This window comes from Carassius gibelio, chromosome B3 (genome assembly GCF_023724105.1).
Source record: "Carassius gibelio isolate Cgi1373 ecotype wild population from Czech Republic chromosome B3, carGib1.2-hapl.c, whole genome shotgun sequence".
Lineage (NCBI taxonomy): Eukaryota > Metazoa > Chordata > Actinopteri > Cypriniformes > Cyprinidae > Carassius > Carassius gibelio.
The window spans coordinates 30,254,177-30,274,108 of NC_068398.1; the positions used below are offsets into that span (position 1 = coordinate 30,254,177).

The 19,932-nt window shown below is 36.9% G+C and overlaps 2 protein-coding genes across 2 annotated transcripts; both read right to left on the reverse strand.

Moving 5' to 3' along the window:
* Window positions 1-21: 21 nt before the first annotated feature.
* Window positions 22-8,250, reverse strand: LOC127952376 (uncharacterized protein C16orf96-like). The gene is made up of 4 exons (XM_052550778.1): window positions 7,539-8,250; window positions 1,857-1,961; window positions 1,682-1,762; window positions 22-171 (listed from the first exon to the last, which is right to left on the reverse strand). The coding sequence occupies exons 1-4, from the start codon at window positions 7,917-7,919 to the stop codon at window positions 22-24; spliced, it is 717 nt and encodes a 238-aa protein (XP_052406738.1). The 5' UTR covers window positions 7,920-8,250.
* A 1,365-nt stretch (window positions 8,251-9,615) lies between these two features.
* Window positions 9,616-17,769, reverse strand: mfsd11 (major facilitator superfamily domain containing 11). Its single transcript, XM_052552792.1, has 14 exons — window positions 17,570-17,769; window positions 17,170-17,302; window positions 17,015-17,070; window positions 15,923-16,030; window positions 15,745-15,824; window positions 15,561-15,657; window positions 15,414-15,472; window positions 13,811-13,967; window positions 13,652-13,692; window positions 13,488-13,553; window positions 12,199-12,324; window positions 11,948-12,122; window positions 11,699-11,834; window positions 9,616-11,458 (listed from the first exon to the last, which is right to left on the reverse strand). The coding sequence occupies exons 2-14, from the start codon at window positions 17,263-17,265 to the stop codon at window positions 11,297-11,299; spliced, it is 1,359 nt and encodes a 452-aa protein (XP_052408752.1). The 5' UTR covers window positions 17,266-17,302; window positions 17,570-17,769; the 3' UTR covers window positions 9,616-11,296.
* Between the last annotated feature and the right edge of the window lie 2,163 nt (window positions 17,770-19,932).

A 19,932-nucleotide genomic window follows, 5' to 3' on the forward strand; every position in this document is an offset into this window, starting at 1 on the left:
GCAGGACACACTAAATTGACTTCATGCTTTGTATTGAGTGTTTACAGCTGGACGTGCCTCCTGAATCTTCTCCCTCTCGCTCATGAGCGCAGCCTGCATCACTTCCCATGTGACACACTGCGTGAGCTCCTCTGGAACGGGGTACTGGGCCATCTTGTCCTTCAGCTCTTTCTGAGAGAGAGAGGAAAAATACAATGTGTTTGTGTGTTCTCTGAATAAACACAACATCAATTTTCTGATGTCAGGTAAAGGCAGCAAAGTCTCTCCGTCCACTGAAAAAACGTGTTATTGTTTGAGTGCAAGAATCTTGGACATTTTAAAGGGAGAGTTCATCTAATATGGAACATGATGTCATGTTTACTCATCATCATGTCATTCAGATCAGTTTGCCTATTTTTTCTTCTTCTTTGGAATATGAAAAGAGAAAATCTCAGAATGTTGAAGCTGCTATTTTTCAATAGGGAATAGAGACTGGGACAGAGTTTATTTTTTTGTTTTGTTTTTTAAGACAAAAAATAAATTTCAGTCAAAATCCATATATCAAAACGTTATTTAAACATACATGGAATGTTTTAATTCTACCATTCAAAGGTTTGGGTTGGTGACATTTTTTTTTAAAGAAATTAATATTTACATTTAGCAAGGATGCATTCAATTCATAAAACATGTCAGGTAAGACATTTATAATGTTACAAAAGATTTCTGTTTCAAATAAATGCTGTTATTATGAACTTCTATTAACTGATTTTTATTCTTCAAAAAATCCGGAGAAAAAAAAAAATCACGGTAAATCCACAATAATATTAGACAGAAAAAAAACTGGTGTAAATGTGTGGTCAAATTGAAAGTTTCTTGGAAAAAACTGCCAAAATCAGTCATTTTAATATATAGTTCAGTCTTATAACTCTATATGGCGAAGGTCTAATGGTTGTTAACGTAGCTGATGATATTCAGGGTGTTGAACGACTTGGCACAAGCTGATTGGTTCATTCTGCAGATGCAGCCAATGAGTTTACCTCCTTGCATTTATATGACTGGCTTTTAGTCACTTGAGATTCCTGCAGCACGCATTCAGAGTTTCTCTGAAACCCTCCACCTCCCCAGCTCCACCTGTATAGATCTGCTGTGGGTTATTTTATATTTGTATAAAATAACAAATATCTGTGCAGCAGCAGTCTGTCTTAAATACTTCAAAATGATTGTTGAAATATGAATCTGTGCAATCTGGAGTTCGACTGAAGTGCAAATTTAGTTTGACCAACGAAAAGCTGCAATAGTAAGAGATGCTTCAATCATCACTTAACTTTAGACAGTGGGCCTTCTTAGGGTAAAAGTTTTATTCAAATGTTGCTAATACTGTATATCTGTGCTTAAACATGTCTTCTTAAGCTAAGATTTTAAATGAATAATGATGTACATTTCAGTCTGCTCCCCACACAAAGCACATGACTTCACAGAACTTGGAATAACTGAGTCATATGGACCATGGTTTTTGCAACGTTTTTGGTACTTGACAGTCACTGGTTACTATATGCTTACATTGTATGGAAAACATCTGCTCAGAGATTCTGCTAAATGCCTACTTTTCTGTTCCATGAAAAAAAAGACTTATATTGGGTTGGAACAATATGAGAGTGAGAAAATCATTAAATCTTGGTTATACTTTAACAGCAATACTCACCGTAGTGTTGTCCAAATCTTCCACTTGGTGGCAATACTGCTCCATAGCAATGATACGGTCTAACAACTCATTCATGTTCAGCTGAAGATGACAATATGTTCTCAAGTCAAACAAGTGTTTAATATTTATTAGCAGAATTGTTTGATTAGTGATATTAGTGTGCATGTGCAGTCACCTGGCTGATCTGATCGTTCAGAGCATCAACTTCCAGTCTCAGATCGTCTCTGGACTCTTTGAGTTCCTGGATTTCCTTCAGCAGGTCTTGGATTAAGGCCATACACTGAGGAAGAAAACAGGATTTGAAATAACTTCAGTCTTTGAAGATTTAGAGGGTTTCATTTCATACCCCTCCTACTGGGCAACAGTAACTGGAAAATCAACACGCTCCTGGGAGAGAGAAAAAAAAGCCCATAATCCCGTTTGCCTGGACTTTGAGGAGGCTAAATCTCTAGAAGAGCACAGCTGAATCAGTTAAGCACATCCTCTGTGTCTCTTTCTTTGAAAGGTATGTAATATACTCTTTTGTGAGAGCGTAGAGAACTTCTGACCTTTAACCCCGACAGAGGTTACCATGACAAGGCCTGGGAATCGCTCCTGAATCAAACAGGATGTGGCATCGCTGTCCAACCACTTTCTGATATGTGTGCATGACCCCTGATGTCTAACCTCGGTTACTCTTAGTGCTGTTTGTCTCCATGTGAGGCTCTGTTAGATGAATCAATTTGTCTTGGGTTTCCCTTATTAGTCTGAACGGACGACTAGTGTACGGAAAGAGAAGTGAAGATCACTAGCATATGAAATAGATGACTACACTGCCTATCAAGACTGTTACTGACTGTCCACACAAAAAGCGAGACAGTGTTGTGGATACCATTGGATACATTCATAAAAAAAATGTCTTCCTTGTTAATGAATATACAACACTTAGCAAAAAAGTAGCTATTACCTGCTGTTAACCTGTTTTAGACAAAGTACCAAATTAATACAGTGTTTCTGGACACATGCCATGGTTATTTGGACATGTATATGGTAACATCCTGGTTTTTGGGGACATAATACCAAGAAAATACCATTGTTCTAAAAGGGGACTTCCATTTTGTTTTTGGATATGTACCATGGAAATATGATAATAACAATGGTTGGGGGGTAACTAGTTATATGAAATGGAATTACACAATTTAATAACAAAATAAATGTAACCGTAATCTGTTACTGTTACTGAGAAAATGTGAAATTAAATTACGTATGCAAAATGCTAACAATTACAAAGGGGGTTACGTTTGACATATGCAGATTGAATTGATTCCTTTCCCAAATAGCTAGTTTTTGTTAAAAGTTTTTGTTAAAGTTTAACATTTCCGTCACACGCTTTAGGTATTCAGCCAATCACAATCCACTGGATAGCCGGCCAATCAGCCTAAACCTTGCTTTTCAGAACGATGGGCTTTGTAAAAATCAACCGTTTCAGAAAGGTGGGGCATAGAAGAGCAAATGTACATTATATGGGAAGTAATTAAGCCGCATAAACACATTGCATTACACCAAACACACAAAATAATGTTATTTTTAGCAACGTCATATGACCTCTTTAACCATCAAATCACCATATTAGAATGATTTTTTAAAGATCATGTGCCACCCGAATAATGATGCTAATTATCTGATCAAATAAATGCAGTCTTGGCGAGTACAAGATAGTTCTTTCTTTCAACAAATCTTACTGACCCCAAACTTTTGAACAGTATTGCAACAGAAAACACATCAGGTACAGTGTTCTCGCCACAGTTCTTTTGGTAAAGGACAGTTTTTCATGATGAACCTGACAGTCCATTTGTTTATGGTAATTAGGAATGATAAGAATCTAGTCAAAGCGCTCCCAGCAAATACAAACAACACACACAAGCTGCTTAACAAGCCGGACATCATTTGTTCTTTAACGACTTGAGTCATTTCTCTTCAGATATGTGTCTTGGCACAGCGTATTATCACCACACAGCCAAACAGTCCTGTGTCCCGTGTGTCTCCACGGTCTCAGGGGCACAGTGCCCATCTCTACCCCACACCCTCCGATCGGTTGCTACCAGTAACTGACAGTCGAAACAACAGAAGTGAATATAGTAGGGAACACCCTAACTTCATCAGACCTGGGAAAGAGCGTGAAACTGATTCACCGGACCCATCGGTTTGAGTGGTATGCAAACGCCTGGTCAACCATTCCCATCCGGACCCCCCTCGACGTCCCACACTGAGCACATCACTCCAACCAGCCGGAGTTTCCTGTGTGGTCACCGTGACACAGTATGTCTCAACTTTGACGCAAGCATTGCCGTGGACAACCTGCAGGATCTGTAAGGTGAGTGTCCCGCTGGCTACACTCCATGTGTACAGAGGGCCGCGCAGTCACCCGTGCTCCTCATTCCTGTTCGGCCTCCCCAGATTCAGCTGGCTGCCGGGCCGCAGGGGTCATCCGAGGGCGCTGGCGGATAACCATGGATGACTCCAAACATGCCCAAACGAGACATTAATGATTAAGAAGATGAGCTGGACCTCCCCGTGCACTCGCGTCACCGGACTGTTTGTGAAAGAAGCGGCGGCTCTGCGGGAGGTTAATTACTGTCGACTTATCAGAGAATGGAGAAAGACGTGAAGGGGAGGTGATCAAAGGTCATGTGAGACGTCTCATACTTGCTATTAATGCTACAATAGTACTGTACTCGACTTTCCTATTCAACTTAAGACAGATGGGCTGAACTGTAGTGAGTGTCTACACTGGGATCGGAAACAATTTCCACTTGCTTGTAAATTTCACAACTAAATATAAAGAAACGCAAAGCGAGTAAGACTACCTATAGACTGAACATGCATTATGCACATGACATCACTGTTTCACAAATTAGCATTTTTAAAAACTTAGCATTAAAGTTAGCATTTTCAGGTCCTCAAGGCACCATTGTCATGTAAAAGAACAGCTAAAATGTATTTTTAAAAATATATTTTTTTTTTGTAAATGGTCATGTAAATGCCCCACAAGTTAGTAATATGCACCTTTAAGGTATTGATATGCTCACTTTAGGAGTAAATAAGGTGCAAAGGTGGACTTTTTGAAAAGGCCTCACTGTAACAATGTAATATAACAGATGGAAAAAGGATTTTTTTTTTTTTATAAAAACTGAAAAATATTTATGTAAAACACAAAACATCTTAATTAAAAGGCTTAATTTGAGACTATATGATATTTTATAAATCAGTTATGGTCTAGTGTGACTCAATATGAATATAAACGTGTTTAATTTTCTATTCCAAATGTATATCTACTGTTAAAAATGGCAGGGTCATAAAGATTTTTTTGTGTTTTTGAAAAGAAAAAACTCTTAAGATCAGCAAGGCTGTGTTAAATTGATCAAAAATACAGGAAGAATATGATTATTGTAAAAAAAAAAAAATCTAATTTTATTTTTATTCAATATATTTTCAATTTCATTTTATTTAACCGTTTCTTAATATTTATTCATTTATTTCTGTGATATTAAAACTGAATTTTGACTATCATTACTCTAGTCTTCAGTGTCACATGATCCTTCAAAAACATTGCTGCTTAAGAACATTTCTTACTATTTATGTAAAAACTGCTACATTTTCTCAGCATTCTTTGATGAATAGAAAGACAGGGACGTTGGCTATTTGTTTAGCATTTTTGGTCACCACGTACTTCCATTCGTGCTATTTCATTTAGCGCATGACTAAACATGGAATATATTAAGCGGACGACTAGGTGTGTCCAAACTTTTGACTGATACCTGATATCTCATTCGCAGAGCACAAGTCTGTTGTTTGCAACTCAACATTCACCAAGCGTACAGAAGAGAGCGTCTTGTGTGCGCAACAAATGGATTCACTCTCCAGACTCTGTCATGATGTCTCCTCATACACCATATACTCCACACACAGTAACACAGCTGTGTAGAGCAGAACTGTGTTTGGACTGAAATGTGTCCGTGTGGTGATCAGGAACTGCTCTTTGACGTCCATCACTGATATTGAAGTATCTCAGGGACAAACGTGCAGAACACGAGACACAGATGGTGTTATTTGAGAATGGAGCTCAGTGTCTGTCGCTCATTGTTCTGTGGTCTGTCATCAGTCATCTACAGCTGAGACACATGATGAAACATTCAGTCTCCTGCAGACCCCCAGCAGAGGAGCAGCTCACCGGACAGACAACTCAACTCACCATACCTTCATTAACGGGTTTTTTTTTCAGACTTTAAAAAGGATATTTAAAATGCTTTTCAGTTTAAATACTTAAATATTGTTGAAAAAAGGCCATATTTTACTGTATTAAAATTAAAGATTTTTACACACACACAAACATACACAAACATATATATTAATATTTTATAGACCATACTTCACTCACGAAATAATTACAAAATATAGTTACAGAATTCGCATATTCAGATGTACAGGTTAATATTTGTTTCATTTTATCATTGTAATCTGAGAGTAGTGTATGCTACTTTACATATCAGGGAACGCACTAGCATAATTATTCACAATTAAAGTTGAATTATTCATGTTTTGTCACTGATGAAACTCCTTCTCTTCCTGTCTTTCAGTTCAAATCCAAACTAACATCCCTTAGGTGTGGACATTTCAAATGAACCAATTTAATTAACTGAAGTATTAAGATGATCTGAGTAAATGGTTTAATAACCAATACTTCCATTACCTGAATTGTGCTCAGTCTCGATTAACAAGTGTTTGTTTTTAAAACAGAAAAAAAAAGAATATGGAAAGAGGATAAAATTTCACAACCCTCTTACCTTAATTTTTTTTCTGTTGTCAAAAAGTACATTGTTATCAGTAAAGTTACTTGCTACATATGATTATCATTCACATACCATGGTGGCCAAAATTACTATTTCACCAGCTAAAAAATGGTTTTTAGTCAGTTATTTCTATGTTTTACTGTAATGTGTCAGTAAGGAATATCAGTTTACATTTCCAAACATTCATTTTGCCATTAATTGTAATAATCCAGTGAGATTTGAGTCTAACATCAGCCAGTGCTCCACACAGAGACCTGATCTGATCTGATCTGATCATCATCAGTCCGTCTGGAATAACACGAAGAAACAGATCAAACTGAGACAGACAGACTCAATCCTGAAGTGTTTTGGAGACGTCTCCACAGTTGTGTGGAGTCCACAGTTTTATTCCAGACAGACTGATGATGATCAGATCAGATAAGGTCTCTGTGTGGAGCACTGGCTGATGTTAGACTCAAATCTCACTGGATTATTACAATTAATGGCAAAATGAATGTTTGAAAATGTAAACTGATATTTCTTACTGACAAATTACAGTAAAAACATAGAAACGACTGACTAAAAATCATTGTGTCCAAAAACTTAACGTTTCCATTCATATTCATATTACAGATTTTCAAATGGTTGTATCTAGGTCAAATATTGTCTTACCTTAACAATACATCCACAAATCAACGGAAAGCTTATTAATTCAGCTTTCATTTCATGTATAAACGTCAATTTTCAGGTCCAGGGTCACATATGATTATCATTCACATACAGTACTTTGCTTCATGTCCAAAAACATAATTCTTCCACGCAATATGCCCTTTAAAACATGGTGTAATCACAGTGAATGTCCAGAAGACATGGTGTAATCACAGTAAATGTCCAGAAAACATGGTGTAACCATGTTAACCATAACATTATACCATAATAAACATGACAGTTACTGTGTTGTGTGGTACAGTGGCGTTACCGTGGTTTGTTTTTGAGTACACAGAGTAGTACTCCTGGTTGTTTCCTCGTGCCTGCAGAGGTGATCTTACCTTGGACACCCCGTCCTCGTTGGCCTGCGTCTTTCTGCGGAGCTGCATGAGCGTCCACATGTCGCTGAGCGCGGTGTCGGACCTCATGAGCTCCGCGGCGCTGGGCAGAGCCTCCAGCGCGCACATCTGCTCCTCCATCCGCCGCAGCTTCTCCTCCAGCGCCCGGTACGGCCTCGAAGAGTCCAGCAGCAAGGCTTTGGTCTGGGCTGGGCTGTCATGGTCGTGGTCCACCTCCTTCCAGGTAGTTGTGACCCTCTCAATCTTCAGGTGTCCCAGGAGGGCGTGCAGTAAAGTGTGCAGCGCGCCGAAGTTTACAGATCCGGCGTCTGGAGTCCCTATGGAGAGATCCAGCAGCTCGTGCAGGCTTATGTCGCTTGACATGCTACTCGACGGTTTAAAAGACCAAGAATAAGATGCTGTCAATCACAGATCTGTGTTTTTGAGTTAACGTTACATCTTTCCACACAGGTAGGCTACGCGAATTCCAATTCAGTCTGTTTTCAAACATAATCACTGAGTTTTAACGCTCTACGCTATTTTCTCATGTATGTGAGCATCGTAAAATTATACTAAGATCTTTAGTAGTGGCGTCTAAAGCCTGTCAGCGTTTGTTCATCTTTTAATTCGCACGTTACCGGCAGCTTTGCTTCGCTAAATTGCATCGAGATTGCTTTTCTCTTTACACTGTGCCCGCCTGCCGGCGATGCTGATTGGTTGAAATGCCTCGCGTCACTTGTCTTCTCTATCCTCAATGGATAACGTCTCTGTCGATCAACATTAATGACTTTCTGTTGTGAGCCGCGGCGTTTTGGTTGCTCAGCAACTGATTCCGTGGCAGCATCGGTAGAGCACGTGAGAGCGGAGACCGATGAACTGCACACAGATTTACATTATTTATATTTCTGAGGGAAATTATATAGTGTGATGATAAAAGTAACAAACAAACGGTTTTTCTCCGTTTTATTTTCATTACATAAAATATAAGACAACATTGGCCTGTACAAACAGCCATGGTGTACAAAACATTAATTCATAAATAAAATATTACATTTTCACGAAAAAAGACTAAACGAAACAAAATAGTGCCGTTTTGTTATTTATTTGATTAGTTATTTATTTGTTTGTTCTTTGTTTGTTTGGTTGGTTGGTGTTTCTTGGAGGAACTTTTGGAAATTTGACCAGAATTTCTTCCGATGAATTTGTGCCAAAATAATAATAATAATAATAATAATAATAATAATAATAAACTGTATAAAAATAAATATTTATCATTATTGACATAAATCATCCAATCTAAATAATTATAATAATTTTTGTATCATATTCAAATTTTCCATGACAGGCACAAAATCGTTCTGTACAGTTGTTACATTTTTATCTTAAAAGTATGTCACATTATTGTTACAAATGCTTTGCAGCAGTTTTATTTACAAGCACAATTGTCCATAATAGATCTTTATGAGCTGCTGTTTAACCTTATCAAGATTGTTCTTATTAATAATATACTTATTTTTGAAAAATAATGACTTGTACAAGTTACACGGTTTGTTGAGGTTAGGCAGATTTCTTACATCAAAGCCAGCAATATGTATTCCCATAAATGTCAGTTCAGATGTTTACTAAAACATATATCAAATAAAAAACATGCATTATATATATATATATATATATATATATATATATATATATATATATATATATATATATATATATATATATAAATGTAGATATTAAAGATATATTAATATTAAAGTTATTTTTGTGGATAATAAGTGCCAAACATAAAGATGTAAATTCCCAAAAGAAGTGCTGAAATTATTAATATGCCAAACTTTGAAGTAGTTTGGTACAATTTATACTTACAATATTTTGTTTTCTTTCAATTCAAAATAATAAAGTAATAATAAACATGATTCTTTCACAATTTATTAGTTCATCTTTTGTTAAAAGCACTAAAGTTTATATAAAACCATCGTGAATACTTTCTAAGAGCTTTCATCTTCTTCGTCCCACAACAAAACACTTGTTATTGTAAAACAACTCTATCATATAGCTTGCAAAAAGAAATAGGCAAGAGTCAAAGGCTCAAAAAGGACTTTAATCCCATATATACACATATTTATAAAAGAAAATAGACAAATTTTACAGTACGATACATTCAAGTATAAGACCAGATTGTCACATTTTCCCTCATCATCCTATAGACTGCTCTGAACCAAATAAAGCCGAACCGTTTACACCGTAATAAAGTAAATGTAGCTCCTACGAATGAAGATCGTAACATACGTATTGTGAATGTATTAAGAAAGAGTCTTTCTGAACCCTTTCTCAATGCATTATTATTTACAATGGCATGTTAACGTAAGCCCAGGTTGATATTAGTATAACTGCAATTAAAAAAATAATAATTCCCAAATCATTCTTTCTCTGTTTTCGATTGATTACATCAGCAATCGCTTTCATTGACATATTTGCACACAAATAAGGCCAAACCTAAAAAAAACAATAAAGCAAATTTCTGCAAAGAGTGATTCAATCTTTGGCAAAATCGTTTTCTTAAAAAAAGAAAGAAAATAAAGGCAACTGGAAAAACAATTAAAATAAACAAGACAATCTAATTTAACTACTGACTGTGCATTGAGTGTTTCACGCTGCTACTGATTTTGTAGTTCTGAACAGATCAAATAGTCTTTAATCATATTTCTCATCTCTAGTCTCACAGCGTAGTGTACATTTAAGTGATTTATTGCATTTGCACTAAGACTTCTTTACAATAACTGAGTTCAAGTAGTACCATAACTACTTAAAGGAGTAGGTTACCTAAAAACAACTCTGTCTTCATTTACATAACCTCATTTTTGTTTTTCATGGAACACCAGCTGAATTTCAGAGGACTCGTAACACAAAATTCAAAGAGACCACATCTGACAAGCTCCAAAATGGACAATAAATGTCTAATGCACTACATCTGATGTCATATAATAGTTTTCTTTGAGGATCAGACTGAAATTTAGGTCAGTTAAGTCCCCAGCTCGCAAAGCTCATTCCCCATTTTCAATCGGGTAAGTTATGTTCATTTACGACACATACAAAGACCAATAGAGTTCGGATGAACCTCATGCAAAGTGTTCAAGCATGTTTAAATGTGGATTTGATTTTAGTGCTTTGACGAGTGGAAGGTTTATCAGCTTATATTTCAATATGTTCCTGAGACAAAGCAACTGTAGGGCTTCAGAAAACTTTTAATATAGCACACGAGCAGTATGGACCACTGCATGTTGATGTTTGTTTCAGTTCTTGACATCTGTGGTCACTATGAAGATTGAAGATGCATGAAGATTCCTCAGAAAACTCTCCTCTTGTTCCACAAAACAACTCCCTATGAACCTGAGTAAATCATGACAGATGTTTAATTTTTGGATGAATTATGTATAGAAAAGATAATTAGACCACAGTTCCAGGGTTCTAGCACTGCACAGTATGATGCCTTGTGAAAACTTCAAAATCTGAACAAAACTTTTATTGCATTACAGCACTTTATCCTAGATCCCATGAGGAGTAAACATATTTTAAGTGCAAGTAAAGAAAAGAGGCTACACAGCCGATTCGCTGGAAAAGGAGAATACGTGGCCTAGACCAAAGAGCTACACCATAGAGGAAAATGGCCATTGAAAAGATGGCTTGTAGATCTGCTCACTGAGGCTGATGGCTGGAGATGAGACATAGTTCTGGCACTTCAGTCCGTCTAACTCTTCTGATCAGATACTGTCATAATCTGAGCCCCGTCGACTGTCGATAACGCCCCACTCCACCACAAAGAAAGTAATGGTGCCCAGAAAGCCCGTCAGCACCATAATAAGCAACTGCCAGTGCAAGAGAAGATAGTTGCTGTAGAAGAAGGCTATCGCAGCTGTGATGGACTGCAGCGGTAGAAGAAAGAAATATAACGTCATGGGCAATAAACACATACTACTCATAAACATACATTTGTGTAATTATACATTTATTCTGACTAATACAATAAGAATAGAAGCTGAGTTTTCTATTGTGCTTTGCTTTATATTTAATAGAAATATAACCCAACCATTTTACCTTAGGATTTTTACATCAAGCTATTTAAATAGATGCTAACAACAGTTTAATAAAAGAAAGGTTCAAACCTGAACAAATTTAAAGACAGCGAATGCTGAAGCACTGTCATCCCGGAACAAGAAGCCCACGATGCTGATGAGCTGAGTGTTTAAACAACTATCACCCAGACCCAGCAGGAAACTGCATATCAGCGCCACAGTCACACTGACAAAACAAGCCAGAAAAGTGTTAATAAACCGCTAGTGCATCTTTATGTTTGACTCTATTTTCACTGCTCATCCTTGTTGGAAAGTCCTGTTCTTTAACTTGTCTCTTACCTGGGATGGATAAAAGCTTGCATTTGTGTGCCTTCCTCTGGGGCCACAGGAGCATCATTGGCTATGTTGAGGAAGATGAGGAAGAATGCCACAATATGGATGAACAGGCCCAAAAACACCACCGGGTTTCGGCCGAAACGATTACAGTTATCCAGGATTCCAAATAGTCCTCCTCCTGGTTAAGCAGAGTTTATTACATTTGCCATTTCCACAGACAACTGAAGCACAATAATTGTAATGCACTGACTTACCAAGTATTTCACCTACACCTATCAAAATTCCAGAGAGGCCGATAAGACCCTTGGCATCGTCTCCTAATTGATTCATGGCCCCTAAACATGTCCCATACACCCCACTGTAAAAGGTGAGCTCCAGACCTAGACAGATTGCAACCACATTGTCTCAACATTACATTTCAGGTAGTCTTCTACATCACTATAAAGGTACATATCCCAATGTAGTTATTTTTATTAATATATTGTAGTAATACCTATGTTTGGATAATCCAGTGAATAAAAATGGAGCTTATTTTTCGAATTTTATGTAACTTGGACACAAACCAAAGGAAAATACGCTTTTTGTTAATTATACAAATTCTTGTTAAAAAAAAGACTAAAAACAGTAAATCTTACATTGCATACATTATTATATAGCATATAATAATATATTATTATTCTTATTAGTATTTAGAAGAACAAATCCCACTGCTACTAACGGAATCCCCCAGGATTCTGGTTTGGGCCCTCTGTTTTTCATAATCCCCTTTTTTTATCTGTCATTATAGTGTGAATTAACACAGCTACCAAACTGATTATATAGTGTATATTATTATTATTAAATACATTATTATTATTATTATTTAGAAGCACAAATCCCCCTTATTCTAAAGGTGTCCCCCAGGGTTCTGTTTTGGGCCTTCTTTTTTTATAATCCGCTTTCTTTATCTGTCATTTTAGTGTGAATTAACACAGCTACCAAACTGATTATATAGTGTATATTATTATTATTATTAAATACATTAATATTATTATTATTTAGAAGCACAAATCCCCCTTATTCTAAAGGTGTCCCCCAGGGTTCTGTTTTGGGCCCTCTTTTTTTTTTTATAATCTGCTTTCTTTATCTGTCATTATAGTGTGAATTAACACTGCTACCAAACTGATTATATAGTGTATATTATTATTATTATTAAATACATTATTATTATTATTATTTAGAAGCACAAATCCCCCTTATTCTAAAGGTGTCCCCCAGGGTTCTGTTTTGGGCCTTCTTTTTTTATAATCCGCTTTCTTTATCTGTCATTTTAGTGTGAATTAACACAGCTACCAAACTGATTATATAGTGTATATTATTATTATTATTAATACATTAATATTATTATTATTTAGAAGCACAAATCCCCCTTATTCTAAAGGTGTCCCCCAGGGTTCTGTTTTGGGCCCTCTTTTTTTTTTTATAATCTGCTTTCTTTATCTGTCATTATAGTGTGAATTAACACTGCTACCAAACTGATTTTCCTTTGTGTGGCTGAACTTACCAGAATACGCAAAGGGTATGCTCAGTAAAAGCATCTCTTTGGTCATAGCTAGCTGTATGGATTTCTCTGTTGAAAAGAGATAATAGATCTTATGAATGGAACAAGAAGTCAATAATATACTTTAAAACACAATTTTTATATATTTTATATAATTTACCACTTACTGAATGCATCAAATGCTTGAGAGCACAGACTCTGGGATGGACTTAAAAGAATAACAAGAACAGGAAACAAGACAAAGAAAGAACGACACCATAAAATATGATTAAAATGGTCCAGAAAAATGTCTTGACTTGAAGAAGTGCCTAAAAATATACACTTACACCACAGAGCTACTATCAGATATGTCTGCTGGTAGAGGTGACTCAGTAGCATCAGAAGGTGCAGGTTCTGGGTCTGCTCGCTGGATCAAGAAAAAAAGGAAGTTGCCTACCAGGCTGATGACCGTGAGTGTGATGAAAACTGTCTGACGGTCTTTATCTGACACCAAGACACAAAATTTTTCAGCTTTATATAATTCTCTCTTACCATTCAGAAATTATTTTGTGTGTATTTAGGTTTCTCATACAGTATGTTTTTGTTATACAAAATAAGCAAACAATTAATTTATTTCAACCAATAATTAGTCACAATAAAAAAACTGTTTGGTTGTGCAGTGATTTACACCAAAGTGGTTTTCCTAATTAGGGGTGTAACGGTTCACAAAATTCACGGTTCGGTTCGATACGATACACTGATGTCACGGTTCGGTTCGGTTCGGTTCGATACGTTTTAGATACAGCAAAATGTAAAAACATCTCAACTTTTCAGAATGCCGCAAGCGCACCGCGGGTCATGTGACAAGAACTAACCAATCAGCTTCATCCTTTCCCGTAACAACGTTGAGAGCTCAGCCAAGATGAAGGATCAGCTGATCATAGTTGTATATGGATTGCAATTTTGAAATAAATTTAGTAGCAGAGCTACTGCAAGCGATTTTTAGAGCTGCAAATCCATTTATCCTTCGCTGAAATTTCCGCGTCTCATGGAGAGAGCACGTCATTGTTGCTTAGCAAAGACAGACGCCTCATGAGCGCTTCTGCCCAAGCGCTTTGGAAAGGAGGAGAAAGACGCGCTTAGCGTTTTCCATGCGTTTTTAGGCACGATATGTGAACGGCCCCTAAGGCGCTCGCTCACTCAGCACGCGCTGAAGGCTCGTTGCAAAATGTCGAATGCCTTTAACAGACCAGAAATATAAGATCCTAAAATAACCAACAGGTCTGGTGTTTGGGTTGGATTCCCTGTAAGCTATAGTTTCTAAATGCTGCAGGGATAGTTTGCTGCGTGCATGTTTCTCCTTTTTTTCGTCTTTTCCCAGATAGTACTGACGCATATATCCCAGATATTCCCGCTGGTGTTTTTTTTTTTTTTTTTTATTCCCGCTGGTGTACCCTGTCATGTTGCAGATGCGACATACCGTTGTTTTTTTATCCACCACTCTCTTGCCATCACCATTATAGCTTAAAGGGAATCCAAAGTGCACCCAAACACCAGACCTGTTGGTTATTGGAGGATCTTCTCATTTCTAGTCTGTTAAACGCATTGGCTATTTTGCAACGAGCCTTCAGCGCGTACTGAGTGAGCGAGCGCCTGCTGAGTAGCCTAACATAAACATATAAGATGGTGTTTTTTTCTTCTTCGGGAGTGTCATGGGCGTTGCCTGTTACGTTGTTTGGGTTATTGGGCTACCTTGTTGAACGCATATCATTATATTTCTCTCTCTCTCTTTTTTTTTTTTTTTCAAATATAATTAATTACTCCAACGAACCGTTCGGTATACATAATGCGTACCGCGTACCGAACCGAAAGCGTCGTACCGAACGGTTCAATACGAATACGCGTATCGTTACACCCCTAGTCCTAATTTATTACATAAAACATACTCACCTGTTATGTGACTCTTGCCACGCCAGGCAAGAAATATGTAGAGATTACCAAAGAATAAGCTGTGAATAAAAGAGAATCAGTGAATCATTGTTCCTTGTGTTCTCTTTTTCCTTCCACACATACTTAATGACAACAAGCAAGATGTACCTAAACTGCATCAATGCCCAAAATATTCCACTGTTTCTCCCAATGGTGGCATCTTTGGAGTTGATGGTGAGCAGATTCCCCTGGGCTGTCCAGAGCACTGCAAGACACAGAGTTAGCAGAAAGCTTTAGAGACTGTGCGACTACAAAATAAGATTTCATAACTGAGCCGATAATGATATCGCACCTGCAGCGGCGATTCCAAGCAACACAGATAAAGTGTAGAACGACGAGGTGTACGGATGAATGAAAACAGCAATATAACCACTAAAAGAGAGCACAGATTAAGGCTTTTTAATCATAAATTACTAATGTATTACTAAATTACTACTGCTAGTACTAAATTAAGTCTTTTAGGCACTTACCTGTAAACCAGTCCACTAAAAAACAAAGACAACTGAGATCCAATGACAGCTATCACTGAGGGCGCTATAAGGTTCGACGCAGAGAATACGGCGTAGATAATCGCCATGCTAGAAGAGAAGTGAGACGCATGTGTTAAAGGTGGGATTTTAAATGAATAGCGATCATCAAAATAAATACAATATTGCCATTTCATTGCGTTTTATAGAAAATATTAACCCAATACATTTCATCTCAAAATGAATCAATGTGCATTCATAATACAAAAATGAATGTTTTTATTTTTAAAGATTCATTCTGTTCATTAAACAATTTAAATATCAATAAACAGAGCAATTCCAAGACTTATATAAACTGTATGTTTCATAACCAGTGTTACAACTACCCTAACATCACAGTTACACACACACACACACACACACAATCACCCAAAATAAAACATTTTGGCAAAATGCTAAAATTTCTCAGAACAAAAAAAAAAATAGAGTCTGTGCCGAATAAGTGTCACAACTGTCACATGCTAACATGTCACATTCCTTTCTCTCTCTCTCTCTTTTTTTTTGGAGAGCAGACAGTTCTTCTTTGTTACATAACCACAGTCAGGGTGGAAAGTCAAAGAGAGATTCATTAGATTACAGCACAACATCACATGACCTGATTTTCATCTTTAACTCGGCCATCATAAATCTCATTCAGAAAGGCCAAAACATGTCTCATGACCAGAGCAGAAATAGAGCACAACTCTGGGATTCTGAAAGTAAAAATCGTGTTCCTTATTTATACGTTTGTGCATATTTTACAATGCACTTCAATTAAAATTTTTGTATCATTTTTTTTTTATAAATTCCTATGTTAACAGTTTTATATAACACTACCATTTTTTACATATTTTGCAATGCTTATGCAAGCAACTTTGCATAAAAGATGCCAAGCGCACAGTCTTGCAACTTTATATACTTTACATTTTTTTAAACCCATTGAAAAAAAAGTGAATGAGAAAGTTAATAAGGCCATATAATAATATGACAATAAGGCCACTGAAAAGTGGTGTGTCGCTCTCATGACAGAAGCAATAAATGAAGAAAAAAAAATACCTCGTGTAGCCACTTCCATGAAACTCTGTACTGTTGAAACTCTTTATTACGGTTTGCTGTGAAAAGTGAAAAGGTTGGTTTGTATACACGCAAATCAGCTATGCTGGCATTCATCAGATCAGGCATTTCAACGTCTGAAAAAGCTCAAAACCTACTTCTATATTCCCGCAGGTGCCAAAGGCAGTGAACATCACCATGAATCCCAAACCCAGGATTATGATGTTGAGCAGGGTCTTTCCTTCTGGACTCATGTTTGCGTTCAGTCTTTAGCTCGATGACAACCTGAGACTAGTGAACACACAGACAGACGCGTCAAAGTCAAGTGACACCTGACACAACTGGGTAAAAACGTGACTGATCACTGCTTCCTCATGAGATCAAACAGCTCTCAAAGATACTCATTTGTACCCAAACAGTAATCTTACTACATGTGTGATTGGAATAAATCATGTTTTTCATTAACTAATGCATCTTTAATAAATGATCACTCAGTCATATTATTTATGCTTTTGAATGGAGACCCACTGGAGTAGTAACTGAGCTCAGTAAACTTACCGACTACTTGTGTGCGCTGATGGAAACAGCTAATTCATAATGTGAACACCTGCTGATCAAGGCGATTTCGATATGGAAAAACAAAAAACATTTTGTAAAGCTGGTAAACGTGTTTTTATATATTTATTTCCGACTTCTTGTAAACGCTCTGCCTGTATCTCAACCCAAAAATGTCAGTCATGTGACACGTGTCAGCTGACGGTGACGTCATCCTCCTCCTCCACGAACGGGTTTGTGGTTAGTGTCGTTTTTCCGTGGGCGAGTAGTAGTTGAGGCACTGGGATAAACCGGGAAACTTGCTGTTGATATATATTGATTAAAATATTCATTAAAACATATAGTTAGTTTTGTGTACAAACTGTTTAAGTTAGATGTAATTCAGAGTAGCCAATCTCTAATTTGCCTTGTTGCTAGTCAGTTGAGTGAGCAACGTGCAAGCTCTCACATGTAGTCCTTATTTGGTAATGTAGATTAATGTATTTCAAAATGTCAGTGATAGAGGGTTCAAAAGTCTTTGTTTAGACGTCATGTTTAAAGGTTGTCTGCATGACTGAAACAAAAAGATAAACTCTTCAAGTAATGTAACCTTACTTAACTATAAATTAAGAAAGTATAGGCCTAAAGATCTTATGCAACAATGATTGCTTAAAGAAATTTTAACAAGGGATACATATAAACTGTATTTTCTGAAAATAACTATTCATCAAACCAATCATTAAAAAGCTTTGTGTTCATTTTGACTTATTAGGTCATATTGTGATTTTAGATACAGAAATGTGCAAATATGAAAATATTCAGTCTCTCATTTGTAATGATTTGTGTAATAATGACTTGACACGAAGGTTTTGACTTGTCACTTTCCATTCCAAAGTCACTAATACACTTTATTTTTCAAGTGATGTCAAGTGACATTTTTGTTAGATCAAAATAGTTCACCTATGAGATTTGCTGAGATGAGAGGTGAATAAAAAAAAATAAAAAAAACTAAGGGCCGGTTGCATAAACTGTCCAGACTCGTCTTAAGACTGTAGTCATCTTAATTTTTTATTTCAGTGATGAAGAGGTAGATTGATCTTATTTGTATCTGAAAAGTTAGACTGATTACTGTTTCCTCTTGGCAACTGCTAGTTGGTCAAACTAGTTCTTCTTAAAGAGTTAGTTCACCCAAAAATGTTTTACTCGCCCTCAAAGCATCCAAGTGTATATGACCAAGCTCTCTCATTGCAGCCGAACAGTCCACAAGTCACGCTCATTGATCATAAAACGTCCCTCACACTGCTCCGGGTGATTAATAAAGGCCCCCTGTAGTGAATCCATGAGTTATTGTAAGTAAAATATCCATAATTCAAATGTAATAATCACTTTTCTCTCACTGAATCAGTCCCGGCGGATGACACTGGTGATGTTTCTTCATCTTCACCCACAGTCCGAGGTGTCGCAGGAGCCGCTCTAGTTCCCATCACAGCAGGTCACGGTCACGCTCCTATTCTCCCTCTCACTCCAAGTCACGCATGCCCCGCAAGAGGAAGTCTGGTCTTCTTCCAGGTCTAGGTCACGTTCACGATCCACATCCAGGTGTCTTTCCAGAAGACGCTCACCGGCGCCGTCAAACAGAGACTCTACAGTCCAGGTCAAGGTCTAACAGACAACCGAAATCTGCTGGGGAAGAAAGGCCTGCATCCTAGACCTCTTCATTGAAAAGAAAACACAACACCTACCTGTGCTGCAGTTCACAGGAATAATGTGCAGGACTATAGATCAGAGTGGCAGTGGCATGGCACTGGTGGAGATGTGTGTGCTCTGACAATGCTGCTGTGATTGCTGTTGAACTCAAGCTGCTGAATCCAGGATGACAGTGTGAAAGCAGGGCTGTGTGGTGCAGGTTATAGAGGGGTACATGATATATATATATTTTAAAAAATTCTAACAAAAAAAGGTCACTTTTTTATCAATTTAACTCATATTCACATTTGCTGAATAAAAGTGTTAATTAAAACATTACAAATCTTACTGATCCCAAACTTTTGAACACAGTGTGTATTTGTATATAAATATGAATGTTAAAATATATAAAAAATAAAATGTAAAATAATATAAAATAATCTATAATTATACACTCTTTGGATACTTAATGTTAAACTGTTGCAACATTAGTTAAAAAGAAAAAAGAATTAAACACATTTTTACATTATAAGACCAGTGTTACAATTCTGATTTGGTGAGAAATTTATGCATTTAGCAGACACTTTTAAGAAACACATAAGCCATTGTAAATTTGACCGTTATGAGGACGTCTGTGCGGACGCCCTAGATCATGATACTGTCCCAAATCTCAGGAAACTGGCTTGTGTAGTCTTTTTCTT

Excerpts from the sequence above, each read along its gene's own strand:
- LOC127952376 (XM_052550778.1), bottom strand. The coding sequence starts at position 7,919 with ATGTCAAGCGACATAAGCCTGCACGAGCTGCTGGATCTCTCCATAGGG. Across the intron at positions 1,962-7,538 it reads ACGAGGACGGGGTGTCCAAG|TGTATGGCCTTAATCCAAGA; the intron begins GTAAGATCACCT and ends TTTCTTCCTCAG. Across the intron at positions 1,763-1,856 it reads TGAACGATCAGATCAGCCAG|CTGAACATGAATGAGTTGTT; the intron begins GTGACTGCACAT and ends TGTCATCTTCAG.
- mfsd11 (XM_052552792.1), bottom strand. The coding sequence starts at position 17,265 with ATGAGTCCAGAAGGAAAGACCCTGCTCAACATCATAATCCTGGGTTTG. Across the intron at positions 12,325-13,487 it reads CATACCCTTTGCGTATTCTG|GTCTGGAGCTCACCTTTTAC; the intron begins GTAAGTTCAGCC and ends CAATCTGTCTAG. Across the intron at positions 11,835-11,947 it reads CAAGCTTTTATCCATCCCAG|TGTGACTGTGGCGCTGATAT; the intron begins GTAAGAGACAAG and ends TTGTTTTGTCAG.